Below are 27,971 nucleotides of genomic sequence, written 5' to 3' on the forward strand. Positions count from 1 at the left end.
GTGCAGGGGTCATCCTGGGGTGCGGGCACACCCAGAGATCAACCCACCCACGGGGGACGCAGCCCGGAGTGGCAGAGGGGACCTGCACACACCAGGGGCACCCGGCTGTCAGCCCACCCGGGCCCCACCGGCGTCTGCCCACCCGGGCTGGGCCAGGCGGGGGCTGTTGGGGGAACCCCGGGATGTACCGGCCGGCCCCGGGGTGCCCTTCACCCTCGCCGCGCCGTGCCCATACATCAATCTGCTCCCGAACCACGAACGCGCCCCCCCATTAACCAACTCCGCGGTGCCTGCCACGAGCTCGCCGGGACGGCGAGGGGCCGGTTGTGCCACCCAGCACATGGCTGGCTCTGGCTGAACCAGGTTACCATGGCACCTTACACCGTGCCAGTGACAGAGATGAAACCGGAGCCAGCCGGGCCATTGCAGGAATGTGCCCTCCCCGGAGGAGAGCTGGCTTTGTCCTAGTTTGCGTGTGCCACCCACGACCCTGATGTTTTCTTGGTGCTCAGAAGCTGTTCCGGCACCAGGGCCCAGGCACCGGCGTCCATCGCCCCAGGGAGGCTGCGACCCGCTCCGGGTGGCTTTCCAGGCAGCCCAGCCCCAGCGGGACTCGGAGGCCCTTGGGACACCCTCCTTCCCAGTCCGGAGAGCAGTGGTGAGCAGTGGTTTGCAGCAGCGGTGTGGCTGCAAGCGGTGGTGATGCCCCGTCCCTCCCCTCCACGATCTCAGCACCCTTTGCACCTAAAGAGCAAACAGTAAGCGTGTGCAACGAGTTATTCTGCCTCTCAAAAAGAGACCCTAGGAATGCCCACCCTGTGCTGCGGTGTGTGTGTCCCCCTCCTCCCTCAGTGACCCCCCCCTTCCTCTCTAGCAGCCACAAAGGTTTGCGGGAGGCAGGCACCAAGTGCAGAAACTGCGCTGGGGTCCTCCATGAAAAGGCCTTTTTCCCCCCTGAAACTTTAGCCGCAAACAGGCTACAAGGCCTAAGTTATTTTTTTTTAATTATATAAAATAACGCTGCTCATTTCAAGAAATCCCAGGACCATGCCGGCTCAGGCTGCCTGCTGTGTCTTTCTCTCTCTTGCCGGCAGGTCACTCACCCTGCCCATGGCTTCCGAGGAGGCTGCTAACCCAGGAGCCCAGCCCGCAGTCCCCGCAGCCCCCGCCATCCAGAAGAAGAGCTGGAAGAAAGGGAAGGAGAAGCCCGAGACCAGGGAAGATGCTCAGGAGGGAGGGGATGAGGGAACGGGGCAGGCAGCCGAGATCAAGGGGCTCATGCGAGCCAGGCGCCGGGCGCTGGTGCTGGGTGACGCACAGGAGGCAGTGGGGTGCTTCAGGAAGGCGCTTCTCCTCTCTAGGGGTACGGCGAGCCCCCAGCTCCGCAGGGCTTGTGCCTTCAACCTGGGGGTTGCCTGTGTGGAGACCGGGAAGCCCAAAAGGGGCCTTGAGTTCCTCCTTCAGTCCCAGCCCTCAGAGGGGGAAAGCAGGGAGCACTTGGGGGACCTTTATTTCAATATTGGGGCGGCTCATGAAGGGCTCTGGGACTTTCTGAAGGCTCTGGAGTATTTTGACAAAGCCATCAGCCATGACCACGCGGTGCAGGCTGGCAGCCGAGCAGGACCTGCGTACAGATGGGCTGCTGCTACCTGGGGATGCGGGACCCAGCCTGAGCCGTGCGTTGCTTTCTGGATGCCGCGCGGACCTATGCGGTGGCTGCAAGCCCCGAGGCTGCCGCGGTGGCTCTGAGCAGGGCGAGCGGCTCCGAGCAGGGCAAGCGGCTCCATGCTGCTGAGCCAACGGTTCAGGGCGACGGAGATCGTGGGCGTTCTCACCCAGTGCCGCTCGCTCTGTGAGAGCATCCCCAACCCAGCCCTGCAAGGTAATGCTGTGCCGCATCCTCTCCTCTCGGTCCCCTGGGGAGCAGCGCCCGCACCCAGCTTTTCCTCTCTGTCCCACAGGGAAACTCTACAATGACATCAGCCTTGGCTACTCCCAACTCCGCATCTTCTCCCTGGCTGCCAAGAGCTTTGAGCGGGCCCTTGTCCTCTGTGGTGGCAAGCTGGACCGGTGCAGGGAGGCTGCGCTGCTGCAGAACCCGGGTGCTGCCCACAACGCCCTGTGCAGCTTTGGCACAATGCTGGGCTGGCACCGGCGAGTGGCGGCACTGCACAGTAGGTCGCACCAGTATCTCTTGCTCTCGGCTTTGCCTGGTGTGCCGGCTCAGGATGGAGCCCCATGTTTCCAATTCCAGGTGCTTTAGGGAACCGGAGGGCGCAGGGGCAGTGCTTTGGTAACCTGGCGTATACCTGCAGCCGGCTCAGGAACCACGAGGCTGCCACAGAGAACTACCTGCACGCCTTGCAAGCCTTCCGGGACTCGGGTAAGGGGAGGCACAGGCAAATCGTCCCTGTGATGCTCCCTCCCTGGGACCTGGGCTGCGATGTGCTGGGCCAGCACTGATGCTGCCCTTCACCTCCCAGGGGATATGCAGGGGCAGTGGCAAGCATGCGAGGGACTGGGAGTAGCCTGCTTCCACCTGGGAGACCCCCAGAAAGCCATCGGGCACTGCAAGGAGGCCCTGACTTTGCTTTCCCACTGCCAGGTAAGGCACACCAGGGAAAGCCCCGAGGCTGGACCCTCCCATGCATCACAGGGTGACTGCCCCAGCCCTAGGGACAGACCCACTTGGCTGAACCCACGTGGGCTGTCTCCTCTGCAGGACACCCCCAGAGCTGCCCACGAGCGGATTGTGCACAAGCTCACCAATGCCATCCAGCACCAGCTCTGCCTCCATGGCCGCCTCTCCTGTGGGGGTGGCTGGGTGCCCACCCCAGCCCCAGTAAGCATCACCCTGGGGGCGTGGGGCAGATCGGGGTGCTGGGGACTGACACCCCAGATGGCTGTTGGTGGAGCGAGGCACCAGGGTTTGGTGGGCAGAGGGACACGCACATGTAAACCCCAGGCCATCCCTCCATCCTAGCAGGAACCCGGCCAGCTGCGGTTTTGCTCCACGCTGCCCCACGCCAGCAGGACACGGCTCCGGGGGAGCAAGGCATGAGTAGGAAAGCTGCCATCATATCCCTCCTTCCTCTGTGGATGAGTTCCCAGCATCCCCCATGAGATAAATCTTCCTTTCTCCGACCCCAGGTCCTGTGGGGGGAAAGCCCAGCCTGGGGACGAGCTGTATGTGCTTGTGCCGCGGGCACGTCCCGGCTGTTCAGATAAGAGAGTGCAAACAAAAACCCAGGCAACTTGCTTCAGCCATACAGCCTATTTCTGCCAGAGCCAAGGCTTCGGCATGGGCTAGTACGGGACTCCTGCCTATCTGCCTTTCCTCCCTGGAGGCAGAGGAGTCACCCTGACTGATGGCCCTGCGCCGGAGCTCCGCAACCCACACAGACACCTGGACATCTCTGCGAAGGATGAGGATGGTCCCAGAACGGCTCCAGGGTATCACAGTCAGCCCCATGCTAACAGGTGGGTGGGCGAGGGGGAGGCACACCGATACAGCTCCTTGCACCCAAATACCCTTGCAGTAGCAGCAAACATAATGCAGCGAGTGGCATCACCCCAGGGACTTCTCGTGATTAAAGGTGAAAATCCAGAGATTTTAAAAGATGTGTAATTCTGGGGAGTGCCTTTGGGGTAACTGAAGCTGGAATTTGGGTAGGGTTCGGTAATGATGTGGTAGGGGAGAGTTTGTCACACAGGTGCTCTCCATCACCTCCCCATGAGCCATCTCCACTTTGCTCCCAGTAACTTGACCATCACCTACCCCTGCCCAGCCCTGCTGTGCCACGGCAGCCTCTGGCCAGGTGAGTACCAAACACAACTGGAGCTTTGCTTCCCCAGCGAGCCGAAGGCTGTGGTTTTCACAGGGCATTGTGACTGCCAAACCCTCCAGCTGAGGTCCCCGGAGCAGTAGGTGATGCACTGGAGGAGCGGGTGAGGGAGCAGGCAGGAGGTCTGGGCTCCAGGGTGTCCCCTAAGGGGAGGGATCAGGGACGGAGACCCCCCCGGCAGGGCCTGGGACACCCCAGCTCCTCGCGACGGCCGTGTCCCCAAGCCCAAAATCACTGGGGCTCGGGATTTTGGCACCTTGGAGCCAGCCCCAAACCCCAGCCTTACAGATGGGCAGCAGATCTGAGGGTGGATTCAAGTACCCCTGTATGAAATCCCCCCCAATTCTGCATCCCACCGGACCCCCCCACACCCCATAACGCCTCTGTGCCCTCACCACCCCGCAGCCCCGCCATCACCACCGCCAGCTGCCGGTGCCGCGCAGGGAGCAGGATGCTGTCCCTCATCTGCAGCCTCGTGTGACGGTGGAGGACACCGGGACGATGACCGCTTCCCACGTTGGGGGTGGGGGGGCGGCCCGGGCAGCAGGACCCCGGCGTGGACCGCGCGTCCCCCCCACCGGGGTAGAGCCGAGCTGCCGGTGGGAGCCCGTTCCCGGAGCCAACACGGGTTTGAATCCGCTCCTTTGCCGTCCTCCTTCCCGTGTTGGGGCCGGGGGTCCGCCGTGGGGGGGGGGGGGGGGGAGGGGGCGGCTCTCGAGGACCCGGGGGCTCCGAACCCGGCACCGCCCCGCGCCGCGGGGATGGGCGCTCCGCCCCGGGGCCGCCCCTGCCTCCGCGCCTGCTCCGTACCGAGCCGAGCCGAGCCGAGCCGCTCCCGCCGCATGCCGGGACCGCGGGCGCTGCTGGGCCTGGGGCTGCTGGTAGCGGCAGGGGTTCGGGCGGGGGGACGCTGCCCGAACCGGGGCTGGGACCGGAGCTGGGACCGGGACCGAGAGCGGTGCCGTCCCCACCGCGCCATGCACGGGCCTAACGCGGGGTCCGGCCCGCGGGGGCTCCGCTTCCTCGGGTAATGGCTGCGGAGGGGACGTGCGGGGACCCCGGGGGAGGCGAAAATTGCAGGGGCGTCCGGAGGGTGGTAGAGGGTGCGGGGGCGTTAACGGGGGAGAGGGGTCGGGAAGGGCACAGGGGGGTGCAGTGGTGCACGGGGGGGGCTCAGCGCGGGGAGCTGGACACTGTCCCTGTCCCTATCCCCCCACTCCCACCCGCTTGCTGGCACTATGCAAAGTCAAGGGGATCATAGCTGCCCCCCCTGGCTGGCCCTGAACCCCCACACACACCCCCTAGAGCCGGGGTCTCGCCGGGTTTTAATGCCCCCAGGGGTGCCATCCTCCCTCCCCAGGCAGGACGAGGCCCAGGCCATCGACCAGGAGCTCTTCACGGAGTACAAGTTCAGCGTGGATCAGCTGATGGAGCTGGCAGGGCTGAGCTGTGCCACCGCCATTGCCAAGGTGGGCGTACAAGAGGCAGGTGGTGGTCCTGGGGTGGGGGGGGTGTCCCGCTTTCCCAGCGTAACCCTACGCTTCTTGCCCCACACCAGGCCTACCCACCCAGCTCCTTCACCACCAGCCAGCCTGCCGTGCTGGTGGTGTGCGGGCCAGGCAACAACGGCGGCGATGGCTTGGTCTGCGCCCGACACCTGAAAATGTTTGTGAGTCTCTTGTGCAGGCAGCTGCATGCTCCCCCCTAGGGAGGATGCCCGTCCCTGCACACCCTCGTACCCACAAGCTTTGGGGTTCTTGCTTCTCTGGCTTCTCCTGGTGCCAGAGCACCATTCAGGTCCCTTCTGCTCTTCCAGGGCTACCAGCCAACCGTGTATTACCCCAAACGCCCCAACAAGCCCCTCTTTGAAGGTTTAACCACCCAGTGCCAGAAGATGGACATCCCCTTCCTCCCCGAATTCCCAGCCGAGGTGAGAAGCAGTCCCTGGCTACGGAGCAGCTGCCCTCGGAGCCATGCCCGGGGCTGTTTTTCACCCACTGCCTCCCTTGCCACAGGCTGCACTCATCGATGAGCTCTATGGCCTGGTGGTGGATGCAATTTTCGGGTTCAGCTTCAAGGGGGCAGTGCGAGAGCCCTTCGGTAGCATCCTCAGCACCCTTGAGCGCATCACAGTGCCCATCGCCAGCATCGACATTCCCTCGGGTGAGTAAGAGCTGGACCTAGTGGAGGGAGGTGCCTGGCGGGGGTCTTCCTGGCTCTAGCCTGGCCTCGGGGCTTGTTGCAGGCTGGGATGTGGAGAAGGGGAAGGCAGACGGTCTCCAGCCCGACATGCTCATCTCCCTCACGGCACCCAAGAAGGCAGCAATGCATTTTGCCGGCCGCTACCACTTCCTCGGGGGCAGGTTTGTGCCTGCCGCGCTCCAGGAGAAATACACTTTAAACCTGCCACCGTACCCCGAGACAGACTGTGTCCTGCAGCTGACCTAGGGCTGGGGCTCAGCAGGGGCTTGGGGTGCTAGGCTAGGCTTCGGCACAGATCAGGGCCCAATTCTGTCAAAGCCACAGCTCTCCGCTAGGAGGATGCTCAGCACCTCACTGGGCTGCAGTCCTGCCCAGCTCTGCCAGCAGGATTGACGTTCACTGCAGACCAAAGCCCCCAGGAGCTTGTGACCGATGGAGCAGCTGCCAGGCAGGCTCTGTTTGGGGTTGCTACCTAATCTGAGTGGTTCTAGATGTACACACGATCCAGGATCCCGGGGTCTGCTACATATCTTGCACTTCAGGATAGTTTCATTGCAATAAAGATTTATTCATGCCCTTGAAAAATATATTTCAATACTCTGTGCTGTCTGTCCCCTTGTGTCCCTCTGCAACAGACCCACAGCAAATGGGTGCCTGCCCCAGGGCCTGGTGGGAACTGGGGTCACCTCTGATGGGAGGAAGGCTCAGGGAGAGAAATAAAGCTTGATCCAGCTTCAGACCAACTAGTCCCAGCCCAGCATCCCCAGGCAGCAAACACACAGCTGGGCCACGGCACTGGGCTCCACCTGGGAAGAGCCTGGAGCACCCTTGAGCACGCACCAGTGCCAGCAGGCAGGATTGGGACCCTCACAGCCAGGTGGTACCGGCAGCTGCGCAGCACAGCAGCCTTGGCCCTTGCTCATTCCGGCTCCTTCTTCCTTTTCTTCCTCCTCTTCCTGGGGCTGTGCCCAGCCTGGTCTGGCCCATCTGTGTCTTTTAGAGGTACCTCTGTCTCAGCTGGCTCTTCTTTGTCCTCCTTCTTCTCTGTCTCAACTGGCTCTTCTTTCTCCTCCTCCTCCTGCTTCTTCTTCTTCTTCCTCTTTGTAGCCTTCCGTTCCTCTCCTGCCACCTCCTTTTCTCTGCTTGGCTCCTGGTTCTTCTTCTTCTTCTTCCTCTTCACAACCTTCCCTTCCTGTCCCGCCGCCTCCTCTTCTCTGCTTGGCTCCTGGCCCTGCACCACTTCGGGATCAGCTCCATCCCTAGTCTGTTTCCTTTTTTTCTTCTTTTTTTCCTGTTTTTTCAGCCTCTCTGCTGGGTGGCTGCTCTCTGGTGGCTCATGCTGCCTCTCCTTGTGTTGGTATGTGGTCAGGAAGGCTTGCTCCTGCTCCTCCAGGCGTGCCAGCTTAGCGCTCATGGTCAGGCCATGACGGGCACCCCTGCAATGATCGTGGGCAGCTGGGGTCTGGCACCTCCCTGTCAGGGAATGTGGCCCCCAGCCCAGCCTGCTCAAAATCCCCGGCCAGGAGCGGGGAGCCCAACCATGCAGCCCCCACCAACCACGTACTTGTGTGCTGTGCGGCCCCCACACGCTCGCATCAGCTCCTCGTCCGTCAGCCTGCAGGACATAGACAGGACACGTCACCCCCAGCATCAGCTCCCCCTCGCAGCCCTTGTCCCTCCCCACTGCTGCATCTTGGGGACAGGGCATGCGCTGCTTGCCCAGGCTCACCTCCTGGCCGAAGAGAGGTCCAGCTTCTCCTCCTCGCTGCTCTCTGAGCCGGAGGGCAGCTTTGTGGACTCCTCCCCGCGTGCTGTGAGTGTGGCTGACTGCAGAGGAGAGAGGCAGAGGGGCTGCGAGAAAGGGGGACAAGGAAAAGGGGGCCCTGGGGGCCACAGCAGTGATGGGCTGGGGAGGCTGCACTGCGAGGAGGGTTGCAGAGTTCAAAACAGCCTTCAAAGAGATGCCAGCTGCTCGCCAAGCCACATCCCTAGGGCCAGTTACCTTCACAAAGCGGCCATACAGCATGCTGCCAGCACTGCTGGCCTTGCGGGGCTTCTTATTGCTGATTCTGACTCCCTGCTCGGAAAGCGTCTTCAAGGAGATGCCATCCTGGGGGGAGAGAAAGAGATACAAAGGGCTCAGGAGCATTTTGTCCGAGGGGCTTCGTCCCCTCCAGCAGCACCTCTCTGCCACCACAGTACCCGTGCAAGGTGCTGTGCGGTTAGGGGCTGCAGAGACATACAGCAGCCGTGCAAAGGGGACCCCAAAGCCCTCCCCTGCCTTCAACCCCCCCCCAGCCCCCCCAGCCCCCCCAGCCCTCCTACCTGCCCAGCCTCCACAGCGATGTTGGCAGCCGCCTTGTTGAAGACGTGATCCCACCAGTGGAAGGAGAAGGGCTCTGCCGCGTCATGTCCCACCTGCGGGGTGCAGAGGAGCCACCGAAATGGCTGCGGCCGGCGGCGGCTGCTGGGTCCGAGCCCCCGCCGGGCAGGGGGGCTGCACTCACCCCCGCCGTGCCGCACTTCACCTTCACCCGGATGGCCTCGGCGATGCCGTCCTCCCGCTTCCCCAGCCCCTGCCCTGGGGACAAGGACACCCGTCACTCATCGCAGTGGCTCCCCCCAGCCCCCCGCCGCCGGGGCAGGCCACCGGGGGCTGGGGCTGCTGCGAAACCCCGAGTGGGAGGGGTGGTGGGGGAGGCGGCGAGGCCGAGCCCTGCTCCTCCGGGACGGCCGGGGACCGGGGGACGGGCTGTGAGACCGGGGAGAGCCAGGGACCGGGGGGACGGGGCCTGGGGACCGCCGGGGGCACTCGGGGAGGAACAAGGGATGGCGGGACCGCGGACTGGGGGGACCACAAGCCGGCCCCCACCTCGCCGCCAGCCGTGCCGCCGTAGCTGGCTCTCCGCAAACCGCATCCCACGCCCCGGCGGCTCCGGGCCACTCATGGCGGCGGGTCCCGGCAGCCGCCACTGCTGCCCGACAGGAAGCGCCGACTGCGCAGGCGGCCAGGCAGGGCGGAGGTCACGGCCCGGGGTACGCGCAGGCGCGCTCGGATGGCGGCGCGGCCCGCCGGGAAGGGGAGGCTGTGCGCATGCGCGCACGGCGTGGCCGGGAACGCGCCCAGGGCGGGGCGGGGGCGCGCGCGCACGGACAGGCGGACCCGTCCGGGACGGAGGGGGGAGGGCGGACAGCGGCACGGACACGCGTGTGCGGGCACAGGGGCACACGCGGATACAAAACCAGGCACACGCGTATGCTGGCGTGCGTGCACACGCATGCACACACACACACGTGCACGTGCACGCAGGCGTGCATGCATGCACACGCACCTACATGGCATGTACACGCATGCACACATACATGCACGCATGGACACGCGTACACACGTGCACACACAAACGTGCACATGCTCACATGCATGCACGCACGCACACATACACGTGCATGCGCACAGATGTGTGCACATACATGCACCCACCCATCCCCACCACCTGAGCATTGCACATACCCCCCCCAGCAGCTGGGAACACACATGCAGCTCACCATGCATTACACACACACACACGCGGCATTTTACGCACTGGTGCTGTGCACTGCACGTACCCACGACCTGCATGTTGCGTGCACAGACGCTGCTCCCCGTGCGGTTGCACGGCATGCATGCCTGCCGCTCGCCACCTGCTTTGCACGTGTGCTGGTGCTGCTGCGCGTGGGCCAGGGGCAGAGGGGGCTCTGCAGCCTCAGAGAGCGCGTGTGTGTGCACACACACGTGTGCGTGTGCCTGGCCAGAAAGCCCAGCAGAACCCACGGCACAGCACTTGGCCCTGCAGCCGGGGGCTGTTTGCTTTTCTCCAGGGCAGGGGCCAGATCCTGAGCCGGTGCCGTGGCCCCTCTCCCCCCGCCTCGGTGCATCATGCAGCTGGGCCAGGCCAAGCCACCACGCTGCGTCCTTGTCCCTCCCAGCTCCGTCCCTTCTCCAGCTGCCACTCAAAGCTGTCACCAAGGCCAGCCTATTGCCAGGCCAGTCTCACTGGAAGACTCCCAGATGCTGGCAGCTGCAGGCACCCTGAGCTTGGGTGCGCCTGCAGAGCTGGGGACGCCCCGCTTTGGCATCCCTTGCCCCACTGTCCAGGGCAGGGGTCTGGCCCAGGTGACGCCGCAGGGATGGAGACATGCACCCGTGTCACGTCCCCTGGATCTCCCTTTGCTGCTGCCAAGCTGTGCTTCCAAAAGCGGGAGAAGGATGTGGTCTGGCGGAGAGGTGGCACGTGTGGGAGTGTCCCCATGCAAATGCCTCAGCCTCCCTGCACGGCTCCTCACGCCGTGCTCCGGCTAGACGGGAGCAGCCCAGAGCTGCCACGAACTCCTGCACATCACTGCTCCGCCGACGCCAGCTGGGAGAGTCATGGGGAGGACGGGCAACCAGCCCCCAGGTGAGCAGGGGTGCGATGAGGTGTATGACGGGGCGTGCACGGGGTGCACGGTGTGCAAGGTGTGCAATGGGGTCTATGGGACGTGCGTGGGGCATACAGGGTGTGCGCTGTGCAATGGGGTGCATGGTAGGGTGCACACGGGCTGTGTGGCGTGCAAGGTGTGCAATGGGGTGCACGTGGGACGTGTGCTGTGCAACAGGGTGCATGTGGCATGCGTGCTGCGCAATGGGGTGTGACCGCATCCAGCGAAGGCACCAACTCCGTACTTTGCACTGCTGCAACCGTCACAGACAGCAGCAGCATTTTGCCAGCGTGGCCAACAGAGTCAAGCGACATCCCCCGTCCCCTGCTCCAGCCCTGTGAGCATTGCTCCTGTACCCCCTTGCACTTTGTTTTCCCACCAAGCATCCCAGCTCCTGCTGCCTTTCCCTCCCACTCCCCTTGATAAGAGTGCTGGGGGCTTATCTCCAAGGTCACACTGAGCCGGGAGACCACAGCAGCCCAAGTCCACAGGGCAACAGCCTTGACTGCTCCATATTTCACTGCTATCTGCTCTGTCTGCTAGGATTAAAAAAAGCAGCAATAACCTTCATGGAGGAGCAGTCTCACGGCCGCACCCCAGCTGTGTCTCACAGGGCAGAGCAACCGAGACAGCAAGGATGGGGATATTCCCACCAGGACACCCAAGAAAACACAAGCAGGGCAGGACCAAACATTCCAGCGCATTATGGCAGCAAAAGCTGCCATAAGCAGACACCCTTCCTGGAGCGGCATGGGGAACGTGGGAGGCTTCTCCTCCATCCCTGGCAGAGACAGAGCTGGAGCAGTCCACTGACAGTCCAGGCTCCCAAACAGGAGACTGGGGCCAAGCTGGGGCTCAGACCCATCACTGACACTGGGCAGGGGACAGACATTGGGCACAACTGCTGTCCTGTGTCACCACTGCCAGCAGTGGCCAAGGGCTGCGAAGCCCCTCTGGCACCCTGGACCCTCTCCCAGTGCACATTAGAAACCCACTGGGTTTCCTGGGTGACACAGCCCCTCATGCACCCATAGGTGCAAGCGTGGGTGCATCAGCCAGACCCAACCTAACCCTACATGGGGCCGTACAGAGGCACACGCAGACCCAGAGGGAAGGGCAGGTGCCCAAATACTAACCCTCTCCTTTTCTCTCATCCCAGGGCAGCTCCGGCAAGGCTCTCCAGACGACCCTTCGCTGCCCACGCATCCTTCAGCCCTGAGGCAGGCTGGAAGACTTGTGATTTTGTTGTTTCCAATGTCAAGTGGAGCAAACAACAAATCCCAGTCTCCGCCCTGCCATGGGCACAGGCTCCACACTGGTGGGCACTGCTGGCTTCAGCACAGCCAGCCCTGCAAGCTGGGAATGTTGGACCCATGTGCAAACTCCAGTGAAACGTGGCCAGGACGGGGCAGGCAGCTGCAAGGAAGAAGGTATCAACTTGCTGGAAAAATTAAAAATAAACCAAGTCAGAGCAACGTGAATATGGACCTGAATGTGACACGGTCACATCCTGCTGGCAGGCAGCTGAGCAAGCTGGCAATATCCCAATCACTCTCTAAATCATGGTTTTCTACCCTGAAACACTGCAGAATTGAGCAGAGAGGCCAAGGAGCATCATTCAGCATCATTAGCTGTTCCTTACAGCTCCTGGGGCTGAGGAAAGATGCTGTAGCAGTTCAATATACATACATATATGTGTGTGTATGTATGTATATATATACACATACACACACACACACATACATTTTTTCCAAGCTACCCACTCCATGACCTCCTAACCCTGGGAGATTTCCCTGCTGCCCCCCTCTTGGAGCATGGTCAGATGTTATTAAGAGTCAGTTTGAACTTCTAGCCCCATAATCGGGGCTGTGGCTGCAAGAAACAGCCCGTCATGGCCAGGGACCTTAGTAATAAAAAAAAATAGTTTCTGAAAGAAATTTAGATGTTTGCTTCCTGCAATATCTGCTTCCTCCACATTTAAGAGGTTTGATTTCAAAGTTGAAAGTGTTACATTCAGTTATTGGGGAAAAAGGCTGTGGTTCTCCTCCAGGGAGCAGGAAGGAATAAAGTGAAAATAAGTCCTTGACAGCAGAGATCTCTCCAAATCAGTCTGCCAGATTCACCACTACCTGCTGAGGAAATTGCTCCTTCCACTACGTTTTAAAGGAATTAATTCTATTTATCAGAGAAAAATGAGAGGAAACAGTCAGCAAGGAACACCTTTGGGCAGTTCCTCAGGGAAGGAGAGATACAACAGCAAGAAAGTGCAATTGTTCCTTTGCAAGAGGGCTTTTGAACAGCACATTACTGAGGATTAGGGAAAGCTCTCTGGAGGGGATTAATGTTTCACTAAAAATCTCCCTTCTCACCAGTCTTCAAAGCCGCCTTTTCCACCCAAGCCTGGACCAGCCAAAGGTGAGACCCAAATCCCCCTGCGGATACGCAAGGCTGGAGCGGCTGCATCCATCACACCTCCAGGTTTATCTGACCACAGCCCCACCGTGTCGCACCCTGCGGCCCCTTCCTCCTGCCAGCGATGCTGGGGAAGCCACAGGCCCTTCCCTCCCAGCTTTTCTCCCCCATTTTGAGAAGGGGGGAATGCTGCTGCTCCCACTACCCTGCACAGAGCAGAGGCCAGAGACTCGCCAGGCAGGTGCAGGGCAGAGCTCCGAACTCAGCACTTCATCCCAGTGCATGGGCACGGGCAGATCAAGATGCTTTTCTGCTCCCCGAGGAATAAGGAGGACGAGAGCATCAGTTGTAGCAGCTACAGGGAAGAGCCTGCAAAGCCCATTCAAGAGACAGTGCTCAGCCCAACCTTGGGGGAAATAACTCCTGTAAGGGCTGAGGGGTTGGTAAAAGCTGCCCAGTGCAAAGCATTTCCCTGAGCTCATCCCCTTCCCCGCGGGGGGAAGCAGCTGCTCCCCTCTGCACTGCTTTAGCACCAAAGGCAGAGCCACGAATCCACCCAGCTGCTCCACCCAAGTATGGCAAAGCCCCTCTGGAGCAGCAAGGAGGAGAGCACGGAGGGTGGCAGCTTTGCCAAATTGCCCGGGGGAAGCTGGAGAGCTGGTAGATGAACATCAGATGCAAACAGAGGCTGCAAGCCGAGATAGCAGGCTGCCCTGTTATCTTTATTTTAGCACCTTGGCTGGTGGGCTGGCAGCATGTGAGGAATGATCTCAAACTAACATAAGAGCAGATGCTGCAACATGGAGAGACAGGAGAAATAAGTTTTCCTCCTTAAATGAGCAGAGAGACACTGAGGACTGAAGGGCCTGTAAAGACTCAGCATTTCCCTCTCTCTTCTCCCCCAGACAAACAACAATTATCCTCCTTCTATGGGACGCATTGGAGAATGGCGTCCAGGCGCTTGCCAGGTCCAGAGCCCTCTCTGGAAACGCAGGACCCTAGCTGAGGAAAAACATCCTAGCAAGAACTTCTACAAGCAGCACATTAATTCTCCTCAATATTCACAGCAGTCTGCCTAGGCTGCCAGCAGGATCCCTCCACAATGCAGGTACTTCCAGCCAGCTTTGCTCACAGGCACCGAGAAGCCAGCCTCTGTGTGGCTCAGCTCCAGCCTCATCTCAGCGACACTGAAGCATCACCAACCCTTCTCCACCTTCTCAAGCCAAGACAGCAATGGCAGCCACAGCCCCGCAGGAGCCCTCCCCTCTCAGCAGGCTCATTGCTTTGGATTCACTGGACCCCTCCAAGTCCCTCCTACATCAGGAGCAGAGGGACAGGTCAGAAGTTTCTGTCCTGCCAGCAAGCAGCACACCAGCTCCCCTCACAAGTACACAGACCCCTCACGTTGGTGTAATTTACACCACATTGGCACATCTTGCTAACACTGAGGAAGGAGATGGAAGGACCGTGGCTTGCCAGAAACAAGTTTGGGACTAGTTTTGCTTTTGAAAGAGGTTCAAATGCAGAGCACAACTTTATTGCAAAGACAGGGATACGTCTCTGCTCCCCACAACCCAGCAGCACCACCTCTCCTTCCAGCTGCCTTCTCCGCTCCCTCTCAATTACCTGGTTACCCCATCCTCTGTCTGCAACTCCCACAAGCACATTCTTTGCAAGAGCTGGCTTGCATGGGGACAGAGCCTTTGCAGAGATAAACAGACCTTAGTGCAGACAAAGGTCATCTGCCCAATCTAAGATATCACAAAGGACCATACAGGCCTTTTTATAAGCCCATTTTTAACTGCAAAGGGGCCAATGAGCAACATTAGGAAAGAGCTCTGACCCTGCCAGTGCAACCAGGAACTTAAGTACTCATCCTTACACAACTCTCCACAAATTCTTTTTACGTTGGAGAGGTTGCAAAAAGAAATCCACATGTATGTGCACAGACTCCAAGGGAAGAGATCAGGCTAGGCTTTCTGAATCCTCATCTAAACGACCCCAGTCTCATGATGCACATACACAAACGCAGGCGCATTTCCAGCCCGCATGCACTCCCATGTTTTCTCATGCAACCACTGTTCCACCTACGCTCTCCAACAACACACAGTATTGATAGATCCCATCTCCAACACAGAAGCAAGCTGGGTGCAGCAGGTTTTACAGGTATACAAGAAGGCAGCACTGGGATTCCTCCCATTCCCCCTCACTGCCCAATCTTCTCTTACCAAAAGAAACTTTAAAAAAAACAAACAAACAAAACCCACTAACACCCAGCTAACAGCAAGCAATGTGCAGAAAAACCCACTGGTTTCTGTGGATCAGGTCATCCAAATACAGCAGAACTACTTGTCCTACACATACCTGGAAGTCCCTAATTCAAAGGAAGCTTCCAACCAGGCATGTTTAGGGCCAGATTTTGGGCAAGCCTTCAGCAGCATTTCTTAAGTGTCAAAAAGGTTTCCTACCACAAGAGGGAAGGAAGCCTGCCCAGGCAGGGAGGTTGCACGACACCCCACATGATCTGCAAGAGGTAAGTGTGGGGGACAAGACAGATTAATCACAAGTAACTAGGGGAACTCAACCAGCTTCAATGTGGCAATCAAGGAAGATACATGGAGTGCAGGGAGACAGATGGTTGTGCGCATTTATTTTCTTTGATAAAAATGGTATGCAAATTACACAGCCATGGAGGCTCTTGGGAAAATATCACCCTGCTGGTCCTCGGGGAGTTTCTTGGAGAGTCTTAACATTCAAACACACCAAAACTGGGGGGAGGGGGGGAATGGAGGATGGATCTAAACTGGGAAGAACATGAACTTCAACATTTTCCAGTGAAGCGAAAAGATCATTAACTTATTTTTCCATTTTCTTTTTTTGTTTTTACACTTTCAGAAGTGAGCCTATGAAGCACAAGAGTCAACAAACCCCTGACACTGCTGCGCAAGAACTAAATCGCTTGGGCAGAAACACACCTTTCAAACATTCTTCTGCACGGCACTTTCAACTCAAGTTCAAGAACAGCAAGCCTGATCCCTGAAGGCATCTAGGCTCCTTTACACCATCCCAAAAGTGTAAAGAGGCCATACTTCAAATGTAGTTTTCATGCACATTAACCCTCTACCAGGAGATTAGAGGCACCTGTGTGCAAGGGACACAGGCTCAGTTCATCCAGTGAAACATTAAGACAAATAACACCAGAAATTTCCAGGTCATTTCAATTTTTCTTTTGATCCATTCCCAATAAGATGCTGGGAGAAATAACCAAAACCAAACTTGGCTCAAGTTTTAAATATTTGCCTGAAAGGAGGACTAGGGGAGGGAATCATGTACAGTTAAAATCAAGCTACTCAAAACACAATCTTTCAGGTAAGTAACTAGAAGTATCGCCTCTACCATCTAGAGAGAGAGAGAGAGAGAAGAGTGTCTGAGACAGAGGGCATATTTAGGAAAAAATACACATCTGAAGTCTCTGTGGCCACGATGAGAACTGGAATCCACATACAAGCCAGTTAAAGAGCATTTCAACATGAAATCTTAACTTAGTAGGAAGGTCAGGGGTTAAGCTGTATCTTTTTGTTTTAAATACATGGACAGCTGTCAGATATGAAAATGATGGTGGGCTTTCCTGAAAGATCCCCTGTGCATGTGTATGGATGCATGTGCTGACATCTGTGGGGCAGCATGACAAGAGTTTAGGAAGGCTGGGAGCCCAGCAGTCTCTCAATAGCTGCGTTGATGTCTCCACCAGTGGCTATAAGCGCCTGGAGGTTGGCCTCACGATTAATGAAGCCCATGGCGTTCAGCTGCTCCAGCTGCTGTTGGAATCGCACTTCAGGACTCTGCGCCTACAGAAGGAAAGGACAAAGACCTTAGAGTCAGACAGCAGAGATCAACATCTAATATGGGCAGGGCCAGCAACAACAGCTGAGCAGGGACCCTGAGCTCAGCTTTAGGCATACTGAAAATATTCCAGGCTTGTTTACTGTTGTTACCCATCTCCCCATGGGCTTTGGCACAGCAGCCACACTGTGCACACAGTTAGTCCAAGTTCTGCACCTACAGTGACAGCAGCGCTGGGAGGAGGATCCCTGGCACTCTTAGCTTCAAACCTGTGCAAAGGGTTACTACACCCCAAAGAACTAGCCAGCCTCAGACACCAAACTTAGCATCAAGCACCACAGCCAAGAGAAACCTCTCAGGGACCACATCCCTAGAGTGAGTGGGATTGGGACAGCTTCTAGCTCACCCTGGAGATGCCCCTCCCCAGAAGTGTATCAGCATGCAGCTGGGCATTACATACTTGAGAGCTTCCTCCGGCCAGCAGCTGGATCATCTGCTGCATGAGCTGCTGTTGGGGGTTACCACCCCCAGCTGGAGAGGCACTGGCCGGCGTCGAAGCGGAGGGAACAGGGTTCTCCGGGATTGTGCTTCCTCCTGTGGAGGACGGGGGCATTCGAGGCATGCCGAAGGAGCCGAGGCTGCAGAGGAAGGCAGGGCGCGCTCAGAGGCAAGCTGGCACTTCTGGGTGTCCCCTGAGAGCTGGGCAGCACAGTCACCAGCAGGCTCTGCCAAGCTGGCCCTCACTGAGGCCCATACTACAGGACAGCTTTGTAAATTAAACCGGCTGCGTTTGTATCCTGGTCACACATGGTACTGGGAGTAAGCAATCCTAACAGAGGTGCAGGCCTGAAAGGAACTGCAGAGACTGAATGTGACCCATGCTGCCACAGAACAGAAGACCTGAGGGCTGCCAGCAGACCAGTCTGCCCCAAGGTACCCACCCAACCTTGTGGCTGTGCATCTCATACTGTTCAAGTTCAGAGATAAAATTCTTGAGTTCAGCCAATAGTGAATACAGCAAACAAAAGATGGAGGAGGGACCAAGTGGTTTCCAAACCTTTTTGTCCAAAAAGAAAGGGTCAAAGACTTCCCGCGTGAAGTATAAGCAAGCAGAAAGTGCTAATTAGCTGGAGTTCACAGAGGCCTGCAGGCACACACACATGCAGAAGTCCCCATGACAGAGTGCCCTGAGCAGATCTCCTCGAAGAATCAACAGCTAGTCTGCATGCTGGTATCAAGCATGTTAGCTCTGCCTGCAGAAACCCACTCTAAAGCGCTTATTACCTTGGCACTAGTCCTGGGGCCTCCGTTTGCAGTGTCTGGAGTCCCTGCTGGATTTGGAGGAGCGCCTGCATGGCGCGGGGGTTGGTGAGAATGGAGAGGGAGTCTGGGTTCTGCATCTAGGAACAAAGGCAAAAAGACACAACGGTACCAAACAGTGAGAGCTTCTGCAGCCAGAGATGCACCAGCTTTCAATCTGAACAACAATCAGCATAGAGCTGCGCCTCTCGCCCTGCAGCCAGAGCGAACCTGCGAGTCTGGTTCCTCCTTCAAGTCTCCAGACTGCAGGGCTCATCTGCAGAGATACTCATAGGGTTTAGATCAAATTTTCTAAATGAACTAGGTGAATCAGATTAGAACTGGGGGCACAAGCCTTTGGAATTAAAGTGATTCTATTTGATTTACCTGAGTGAACCAGCTGCTCTAGCACAATTAACTGTTTTAATTTTTGTAAACTCATTACAGTGAGAGACTGTCCACACACAAGTTTCATGTAGCTTAACTAGTCTAATCTGAAGTCCACCTTTAGGTAATTTAGACTACTTAATTTAGATTGCCTTGTCTAAACAAGCTCTTCCTTTCTCTCTTCCCTGTGCAAACCCCTTTCTTTCACAGCCCGAACCACCCAAGCCCACATGCTTCCTAGTCCACTTGACTAAGCAGCCAAGATACTCCCTTTCCTACAGAGGATGGAAAAGCTCTGGAGCCCAGGGCTGAGAGCAGCACAGGGCCAGACAGGGGCCTTTACCTGCTGCAGGAAGACAGGGAGCTGAAGGCGGAGCTGTTCTTGAAGCTGTGGATTCCCAGCAAAGAGGGGGACATTTACCATGATCTAGCAAGAGACAGCACACGTAGGTAGGGTCAGAGGGTTGCTGCCACTGGCTGTTAAACCCTATGTAACTAAGCCATGAAGAACAAGTCAGTCACGCCCCTGACTCCCTCCCTGGGCTTTCAACATGCTCCCCTGCTAATGGGGACCAAAACAGGACAGCTCAATTCCTGGCAGCAGTGTTGAACTGGGGCCACTTGACCATGGGCAAAGAGAAGGGCCATTCCCATGTCGCTTGGAAAGCCACCTTTTTTGTTAGGGGCTCCTAAGACATGGGGTTCAGTACTGTGACTGCCTTCGAACTATTGAGAAATACAACAAAACTGTCTATATTCACTCAGCTCTCCAGTTTCTGCAAGAGGAACCACTCCAGCTATAGAAGCAGACTGGTTCTCACAAGCATCGTGCTCACAGCCTGTCTGACAAGAGAAGAAAACTGCAACACTTTTACCTGTGCTGCAAAGTCTGGGTTCTGGGCAAGAGTTTGCATCATGCTCCGCATATAAGGGGCAGATATCATGTTCTGCATCAGCTGAGGGTTTTCAGAAATCTGCTGCAGGAGCCCTTGCATCTCTGGGCTGTTAAACATGCCTGCAAGGGGAAAGGGAAGAGAAGACAAAGGAAAACCCCTTAGAAGCCTAAGCGCTGCTGCAATGCCTGAAATACAACATGACATATAACAGCAATGCCTTTGCTTCATCCCCTGGCCAACAGTGCATATCACTGTGGACAGCCATGGTAGTGCTTTCCTTGCCACTCTCCCACACTCTGAGGGCTGCAGGAACATCAGAGTTCCCAAAGTAACCCTCCAACAGGTACACCACAGATAATCCATTTGTGCTTGCAACTGGGCTAGAATCACTCATCTGGAGAGCAGCCACAGACAGGCACTCAAATGCCAGAGGGAGCCGCCCTCCAAGGAAGCCTGGGTGACCTGTTTAGTCAGTAGCACCCTCTGGTTCCTCTCCCGCTTACGTACCAGCCCCAATGCTAGCAGCATTCAGCCCAAAGGGGTTGGATACAGTCGGTGTGCTTTGGGTGGTTGCCGAGCCAGTGCTCCCTTCACTGCTGGGCGCCTGGCTCTGGGAAGCAGGGGGTGTGGGACTCCAGGGGTTCGGTAATGGCTCTCTGTTCTCCGTCCGCAAAGGCTGAGAGCTTGAGCTATCAGAATTTCCCGTCAAGGAAGAGAAAGGATTGTTGCCAAACTAGGGAAAAAGAAAAAAGAAATAGCTGTAATCAGTTAGCCCCAGCAGAGAATGTCGGACTAACCCCACCACCGTACAAGCTAGGGAACAGCCGATCATATTCATCCAGGTCCTGAATTTGCGAAACACATGCCATAATTTGCCTCCTGAGGAATCTGTAATCCACAACACACCTCGCTCACAAAGAGACCAGGCTCAAGAAGTGGCCACAGCCCTAGATTTGGCTCCCAAATGCAGGGCTTCAAAACATCCATGTAAAATCAGCACCCGGACATACCAGTAGGTAATGCTAGACTGGAGTATGTCTGCACAGCCTTTTGGAGACAGACCTGTGCTCACTCCTCCTGTGCTTCAAGCCAGCTGGATCTCAGCCAGCTCCAATCCAAAGGCGTCAGGCTTGAGCTAATACAGTAAGCTGGGCTGAGAGCAGAGGGCTGTGCTAACGAAGCTATGGGGCCTTCACATCAGTGATGGCTGGCATCCAGCCTGCTTGGAGACCAAAGGAGCGAGGTCAGGTCTCTGCTCAGATACACCAAACTGTGTAATAAAAGCAGATGACAGGCACTGCACAATGTTCTCCTGCTAGTGGCTGCATTCATCATCTGGAGTGGGAGGGGTGGGCAGCCATGCTTTGGGAAGGCTGCCCCGTTAGCTCGGGGGTCAGGGAAAGACCCCTTTCCCATGCTCAGCACACTACACCCCACTTACAGGAATGCAGCCAATACCTGCTCCCTGGCTGCACTAAACATGGGCTCCTGGATGTCCGTGTACATCCGGCGCAGTGCGTTGTATCCTCCTGGAATGCTCTCGAGGTTACTCAAAGCACGGTCCTGGTTCCGCATCATCTCCTGCATCATGGCAGGGTTACGAGCCAATTCCATTGTCTGGGAGAAGGGGGAAAACATGGAAAGCTCAGGCCCATATGCACCATGGAAGACCAGAGTGGATCAAGAGAGTGGTTAGCAGCCCAGTGGTATTCTACTGATCTACCAGCCAAGTGCTGAAAGAGTTAAATCCCAGCTCCCAGCAGAAAGAGTATAATTAAACCCGTTTCACAGCCAGAGAGCAGAGAGATCATTTATCCAAGCAAAGAGAGCCCAGGGATCCTGGCTCCTCCCATCCTTGCTCAGCTCTCTTCCTTCTCAACCTCAATTCAGCTGGATGAGATTGTTTTGTTTCTAAGCAGTATCAGGACATCCAAACATTTAACACCCATATGCTCCCACGCAAAGTAGATGGACTGCATTCAAAAACTGAGAAGGTAGAAGAGATTGGATCCTTCCCATTTCAAGAAAACCAAGAAATTCACCCTCTCCAGACTTCTGATGGATCTCCCCTGCACAAGGAACATTCAGATCTCATTTGAAATGCTGCTTTAGTATGGATCATTCACAATTTAGTCCTAAAGCTCTGGAATTTCATGTATGGCCGACACAGTTGAAAGAAAGATAACCAAGAAGCAGATGGAAACTAGGCTCATTCAGCAACAATCCAGAAAGACCTTCTGACAAGTTTTCCTGGGGGAACAGCAGAGTCCTGTCAAGGGCTATTTAACACTCAAGGCTCTCACTCATCCCTTATGCTTCCCTTCCGATGAACCTTCGGTCTTCCAGATAGCCAGGCCTCTAGGGCATGGGTCCTCTCTGTTCTGGAATTGTACAGAAAATTGAGACCTCTAAGATCCCAGCCTATGACTAGTGCTCTCCGCTGATACAGGCAGTAAAATATTGACTGTACAGCTCTGTAGTCTATACTTAATCTATCAAGAGAAATGGAGAGAAACAAAAAGCTTTTGCAGTAGCTTCACTTCTCTGTGACTGCTTTTACTCCCATCCCTGAATCAGAATACAATATCCTTCTATGAAGCACGCTAGGATGATCCCAGCATCCTTTTTTGCCCAACACATGATGAATTCAATAGCCCTGAAAGGGAGATAAGAGTTGCAAGTATGTGGGTTGAGTAAGCAGTATTCACATAACTGAAGACTACCATCTGTTTGTGGGGAGCTTACAGCAGGAAGGAAAAGATCTCTAAAAATCACTGATCTGGCATTCACACACTCCATTTGGAGAGTAGACACTGAAGCTGGTCCACAAAGATGCTCCTGAACATGCTTTAAACAGGCCCTGGCATGCTGACTCACCTGCCTCATAAGCTCTGGGTTATTCAGCATGTGGCTTATCTCTGGATTTCGCTCCATGAGCTGCTGCATCTGGGGATTGGCCATGATCATCTGTCTCATGAGGTCAGGGTTAGACATCATGTTCTGCACCAAGGGATTCTCCATGATCTGAGAAAGCATCTCTGGGTTGGACATCAGCTGCCGCTGCATCTGCTGCTGGAGCTCCATGAAGTTGGCAGAGCCCATCCCAAGATTGCCCAGCCCAGTGATGCCACCAAAGCCAGCTGGAGAGGGAACAACACACAGGGAGAGAGATGTGAGTCAGTAACTGTCAACAGCTGCAAGAAGAGGACAAGCACATCAGTTGAACTGCACCCACACTAATCTAGGGGTCTCCTACATTTCTACGGCAGCCAGCTCCAAAGGAGGACACTCCCTGCACATGCTTCACTAAGGACTTTGGCATTATCCTGAACAGGGAAACCAAGGTATGCCAGTGGAAGCAACTCATGCAAAGCCTCCAGCAAGCAGAGACAACTACAGGGGTCAAGAACCCCAACTCCTTGGTCTAATCCTAGGAAATTTTTCTTTTGTGTCACACCTTCTCACAGCCATCACTTACACAGGATGGATGTAGCACTATTAGGGCCTCCATCTCCAGGACCTCCCATGGTCCCTGACCCACTGCTCCGTCTGCTGCCGTTCCCTGTGTCAGAAACAGCACTGCTGGACGTGGAAGGCTGAGATGGGGCAGCAGGAGAAGAAGGGGTTGCAGTGGGGGCAGAAGCAGCATTGGGGGCAGAAGCAGCAGATGTTGAATCTTGGACCCTGCAAAGAAACAAAAGAAGGCATTAAACTCCTGAGATTCAGGAACAGTGAGCTGAGTCCTCTGTGGGGGACACAGGACGGTGCACCTCACACTGACCGAGCATCCCTTTGTGCCTGTTGTCCCCACAGCAGTCAGCCCTGGCTGCTTCCAGTCCCGCCTGCACAGATGCACAGCTGTGCTCCCAGATGCCTTCCATCTGCTGGAATCTGCCTCCCATCCTGATGCATAACAGCCCCTGACATTTTATCCTGGCCTATATGAAGTGGCTTGACTGGTCTTACCCTGAGTTGTATCTAGCTCTTCCTTGAATCACACTGAACTATTTACCTCAGCTATATCCTTGAGCAATGAGTTTGCTCCAAACAGGAAAATCCTCCTGCTGCTCCCACAGAAACCACAGGAGGTTACAGCAGGGCTAGTGCATAGGGTAAACAAGGATCTGCTTTTCTGCAAATCCTCCCATGCACTGAATATTCCTATCAGTGCTCCTGGTGGCAAAAATAAGTATCAGCATTACTCTACACATAGGGAAACTGAGGCACAAGGCAGCTAGCATCTGCCCCATGAAGTTACAGAACGTTTCTGGCCAGCTTGGCTATAAATTCACATCTCTGCCACTCGCTGTACCTTGCATGCAAAGCTTCTCCGTCCAACACAAATTGACTAGAACTTCTTTTAATACACACATGCAGATACTGTGCCATAAGGCACAGCATAGCAGATGCTGGACATCAGCTTTACTGAGTAAACCAACCCAAGCTAATACCTTGTAATCACAGTTCCTTCTCAGGATTTTTTATAGAAATTTGAAAGAGAACATTGAAAGATTCTCTGAAGCATCTGTAGTCACGACAGTGAGTTCTAGACTAGTGCTGAAGAGCTTTCACATTAAATCAGACCACAAAATTCACTTTTCTCACCTCAAATAATGCTATTATGCCACTGACAAGTAAATAAGAACAATGATTTCTTTTTTTTTTTTTTTTTCCAAACCAAGAATGATTCCTTTCTCTAACTCCCTTTCTTTTTTCACTCTTATTCCAGGACTTTAAAATTGAAACCTGAAGGTCCATGTCCACTTTCCAGACTCACCTGACTGCTGCTGAAAACCAATGGCCACTGAGAGGGAGGCAGAGAGTGGGGAAACAAAGCAAATAGGAAGCTGAACAAAAAAGGAAGAAGGAAGCTGGAGAAAGGTCACTTGGTTTCTCTCAGCACAGGAAGAGGCTGTAATGTCTTCAGTAAGCACTTATCTGTGACTATTAGTGGGGAAAAAAAGGAGCAACCCAGGACGGCTCTCTTGTTTACCCTTTGAAATGGTTCACAAATACCGCAGTTTGCTGTGGAGACAGTGGTAAACAGCATCAGACTGTCAGGCTACCTGGAGATGCAGAATGCAGACAGAGGCCTCCTGCAGAAGCTGACAATACACATGCTTGTCTTTGTAAAAAAGAATGGGGGGGAAGCACTAATCTTGACTAAGCCAGTAAGGCAGGTCTCTCAGGGGACGGCAGAACTGCACAAAGAGACACAGCCCTGTTAGCTCATCAGGAGCCCAATCACACTGCAGCAAGGAGCCCAAGAAATGGTTGCGAAGGGCGTTTCGAGATCAACAAGATGTGGCTGCGCCTCAAATACAGCAACTGTCCCCAAGAACCTTCTGTGCTCAACACTCCGCTGGATAGCACTGGGAAAAGCCTAACCCTGCAGGACCTTGTGGCCAGTCCCAAGTCCCTTTCTCAGACTGAGCTACACGGTGCAGACGGACACAAGTGAGCCATGTCCAAAGTGGGAACTGGGTGTGCCCACAGTACTGTACTTGAGCTAACAACCACACCGCTGCATGCACGTGGTCATACGGTCTGAGCCTCCGCGCATTCCCACCGAGGCGGAGCACCCACCTGTCTGCACCTACCCATGCAGACATGCCTATAGGTACCACACAGAAACACTGTTGTGCCCCACAGATAGTGCTCTGCACATGCAGCATGCCTCCCCTCCCACGGCACCTAAGAGAGTGTGAGCACAGCCTTAGAGCAGAGTACATGATAGGAAGCAAAAGAAAAACCGGGCATTAGTTGCAACTTCAACACGTATTCATTGGGAAAGTAATTTCTGTTAACAACAACTTATCTTTGTTAGAACTAATATCAAGTTTCAGTGGGTTCTTTCAAGATGACTAAATTATAAAGGTTCAAAATACTCAAAGCCACATACACAAGATGTGTTAAAGACGAGTCAACCCCCTCAGGTACTTGCCACAAACTTACACAGCTGTGTAACCTAGGGAAAAGACAGGCCAAGTGATAAACCCCACAGCTGCATGGCAAAGCCGTGGCAGAGAGCGAGCCTAGGAGAGTTCTCCTGCTGGATCACCGCTGCCAGACTCGCACACGCCCCAAAGCCAGTACTCAGGCCTCGCACAAGAACTCCACTTCAGTCACCAACAGGGCAGAAATGCTCCACCATCATTTATTCGCATCACCCATTTACCATCAGCCCCCCAAGATGAAGCAGTTTCTTACTTCTGTGGAGTCTTAATGACCAAGTGTACAGTCAGCCCATCTTTGATCCCATGTTGATTCAACGTGTCTCCATCCTTCAGGATCTTCCCAGCAAAGATCAGAACCAGCTGATCCTGTTTGGCTTTAAACCGCCTGGAAATCTCTTCTTTGAACTGAAAAACAAACAAAGCATTTTTCAGGCAAAGGACCAAGACCAGAAATTTAAAGCTAATACTCCAGGTATCATATCCACTATGCAAACAGCATAAGGAACTGACAGTCCTTTAGTACCTCACCCAAAAGGAGCCCATGCAGGTACCAATTCAGTCACCAGTTGCTGAGGATGTCTGAGGCGTTAAGAAAAAAAAACAACAAAACAACAAAGACAAGCTCTACACTTACAAAATGTGGAGTAAATTTCAGAAAGAATAGAGCAATTACCTCAAGAAGAGCTGAAGGCTTCCAAAGCAAGATCAAGTGTGTCTCTTAGGTCTAATCCAAATACACCATTTATCCTCTGAATGACTGAACTGTTTTTGCCTCTGCTCATTTGATTTTTTTCCTAAGGAAAGCCCAACTCTGATTTAATACAGGACAGAGCTCTATGGAAAAGGGAACAATCCTTTATCAGCCAATGGAAATAAACTAGGTCTTCTCCAATTCCTATTTCTGCAACTGAATTCCCTATGAGCATGCCACACCACATAACATGGACACCTCTTCTTTACTGTGTGATGGGGTGGGATTAACACCTGCCAATAAGATTGTCATTGCTAGCCCAGCTGGGGCATTCCCAAGTTGATTTGCGAGGAAAAAAAAGCCTTGCATTTGGAAGCCACATACTACAGGAAATTCAGAGGGAAAGGCCAGGAGGGAAAGAGAAGCACACACCTGTCCCAGAGGAGCTCATAGCTTTCGCACCAGAACCCTCAAAAACAACGCCTGGGAGAGCACAGCCCTGAGCCCCAGGTCATCCTGGCTGCAAAGCTTTAGGCCCTCCTCTGCACAAAGCTGTCACTTAACATCCTGCTTATACCGACAGGCTCTTGGGAGCCGACCAGCAAGCAACAGGAGGGCCATACGTCCTATAGCACCTGCCTACCCCATGACTGTGCTCCCCAGAGACCTCCGCCAGGTCCTTCACACCACAACCTTGCGCCCTACACCCCAGATCAAAGCACACAACAAGCCAAGAAGCCAAGAGCTGTGCCGATGACACTTTGTGCAAGCAGGCACAGCCACTTCGATGGCGCTTGAGCCAGTCATTGCAAATTCCAGCCACCTCCTGCTCGCCCCATACCACTGTGCCCTGTGAAGCTCCCTCACAAGAGCAGACGCCCCCCAGCCCACACATGGGCTGATGTTCCCTTTCCTCCGCTCCATCCAACCTTTGCCCCAAAGACTTGCTCAGCCCCGAGGGATCTGCCTCCCAGCATCCAGACCCACCCCACAACACCCAGCCGTAGCCCCACAGGCAGCCCCACACACACTCAACTGGCTCTGCCCCTAAAGACGCTTTTCTGCATCACAGCACCCTTCCTATACCAACCACTCAAGGAACACCTTCCCCTCCACTCCCCGTGCAGCCCAGCCCACGGGCCAAGCCCCCAGACCCCCACCCCAATCCTTCACACCCCTCTCCCCACAGCTAACATCCACCCCAAAGCTCCATTCGCCACGACCACTCCCCACAAAGCCACTCTCCAAGCCCCTCACACACCCCCCAACAACGCCCTGCTTTTGACACCCACAAACCCTCCCACACATTACCCCCAGGACCATCTCCCCTTCCCCAGGATTGTCCCCATCCCTAGTGTCAGGTCCCCACTCAAAGGTCCCCCCAAGCCCCCACCCTCACCCAGGTCTCCCAGCTCTCTCAAAGCCTGGTTCCCGCAAGGCCCCAAAGGCCAGGTGTGACCCCCAGGTTCCCCCGCCCAGCCAGATCTCCAAGAGCCCTCCCATTCCCTCTATCACCCACCTCCAACCCAAAGCCATGTTCCCCCACTTCTCAGGGCCCCGACTCCCTCACTCCCCCCCGAAACTCCTCCCCCTTCCCCAAAGCCAGGTCCCACCCCAAAAAGCCCCCACACTCAGCTCCCCAGCCCGTCACGCCCCCAAAACCAGCCCCCCCCACCCCCAGGTCCCCTCAGTCCCTCACCCCCAAGTCAGGACCCCCCCAGGCCCCCCTCTCCCCTCCACACCCCCCAGGCCCGCCCCCGCCCCCACCTCGCGCACGGAGGCGCCGTCCGCGATGACGATCTCCTCCTTGTCCTTGGGGGTCTTCACCGTGACGCGGATGAGAGCCCCGCCGGGACCTCCCAGCCCCGCCTCGCCCTCCCCGCCGGGGCCGGGCCCGCCGCCGCTCGGCTCCGCCATCTTCACCGCCCGCCCCGCCAGCCCGGGCCGCCACCAGAGAAAGGCGGCGCACGCCGCCGCGCGA

The 27,971-nt window shown here is 55.8% G+C and overlaps 4 protein-coding genes across 5 annotated transcripts; 2 read left to right on the plus strand and 2 right to left on the minus strand.

The window, feature by feature from the left end:
• The first annotated feature begins 434 nt into the window (after positions 1-434).
• On the plus strand, positions 435-3,119 carry TTC24 (tetratricopeptide repeat domain 24). Its single transcript, XM_069795605.1, is given in 8 exon segments — positions 435-1,624; positions 1,627-1,748; positions 1,750-1,882; positions 1,962-2,174; positions 2,255-2,383; positions 2,484-2,605; positions 2,723-2,842; positions 2,984-3,119. Coding segments are annotated over 8 exon segments (1,494 nt in total). The 5' UTR covers positions 435-1,047; the 3' UTR covers positions 3,062-3,119.
• A 1,472-nt stretch (positions 3,120-4,591) lies between these two features.
• NAXE (NAD(P)HX epimerase) lies at positions 4,592-6,632 on the plus strand. The gene is made up of 6 exons (XM_069795666.1): positions 4,592-4,872; positions 5,206-5,314; positions 5,404-5,514; positions 5,662-5,775; positions 5,861-6,008; positions 6,091-6,632. Exons 1-6 carry the CDS (start codon positions 4,607-4,609, stop codon positions 6,291-6,293), a joined length of 951 nt encoding a protein of 316 aa, XP_069651767.1. The 5' UTR covers positions 4,592-4,606; the 3' UTR covers positions 6,294-6,632.
• Positions 6,595-9,064, minus strand: LOC138687573 (G patch domain-containing protein 4). The gene is made up of 7 exons (XM_069795645.1): positions 8,920-9,064; positions 8,555-8,628; positions 8,373-8,465; positions 8,050-8,157; positions 7,777-7,874; positions 7,612-7,662; positions 6,595-7,483 (listed from the first exon to the last, which is right to left on the minus strand). Exons 1-7 carry the CDS (start codon positions 8,993-8,995, stop codon positions 6,967-6,969), a joined length of 1,017 nt encoding a protein of 338 aa, XP_069651746.1. The 5' UTR covers positions 8,996-9,064; the 3' UTR covers positions 6,595-6,966.
• A 6,482-nt stretch (positions 9,065-15,546) lies between these two features.
• On the minus strand, positions 15,547-27,956 carry UBQLN4 (ubiquilin 4). 2 transcript variants are annotated; one of them, XM_069795570.1, is made up of 11 exons: positions 27,758-27,955; positions 25,553-25,704; positions 22,821-23,026; positions 22,220-22,482; positions 20,801-20,959; positions 19,850-20,075; positions 19,322-19,461; positions 18,790-18,873; positions 18,045-18,160; positions 17,221-17,398; positions 15,547-16,765 (listed from the first exon to the last, which is right to left on the minus strand). In XM_069795570.1, the coding sequence occupies exons 1-11, from the start codon at positions 27,905-27,907 to the stop codon at positions 16,613-16,615; spliced, it is 1,827 nt and encodes a 608-aa protein (XP_069651671.1). In that variant the 5' UTR covers positions 27,908-27,955; the 3' UTR covers positions 15,547-16,612. The 2 variants fall into 2 exon arrangements, with proteins under 2 accessions (XP_069651671.1, XP_069651672.1); XM_069795571.1 differs by lacking the exon at positions 18,790-18,873 and having other exon boundaries at positions 27,758-27,956.
• Between the last annotated feature and the right edge of the window lie 15 nt (positions 27,957-27,971).

This window comes from Haliaeetus albicilla, chromosome 10, assembly GCF_947461875.1.
Source record: "Haliaeetus albicilla chromosome 10, bHalAlb1.1, whole genome shotgun sequence".
NCBI classification, from domain to species: Eukaryota; Metazoa; Chordata; class Aves; order Accipitriformes; family Accipitridae; genus Haliaeetus; species Haliaeetus albicilla.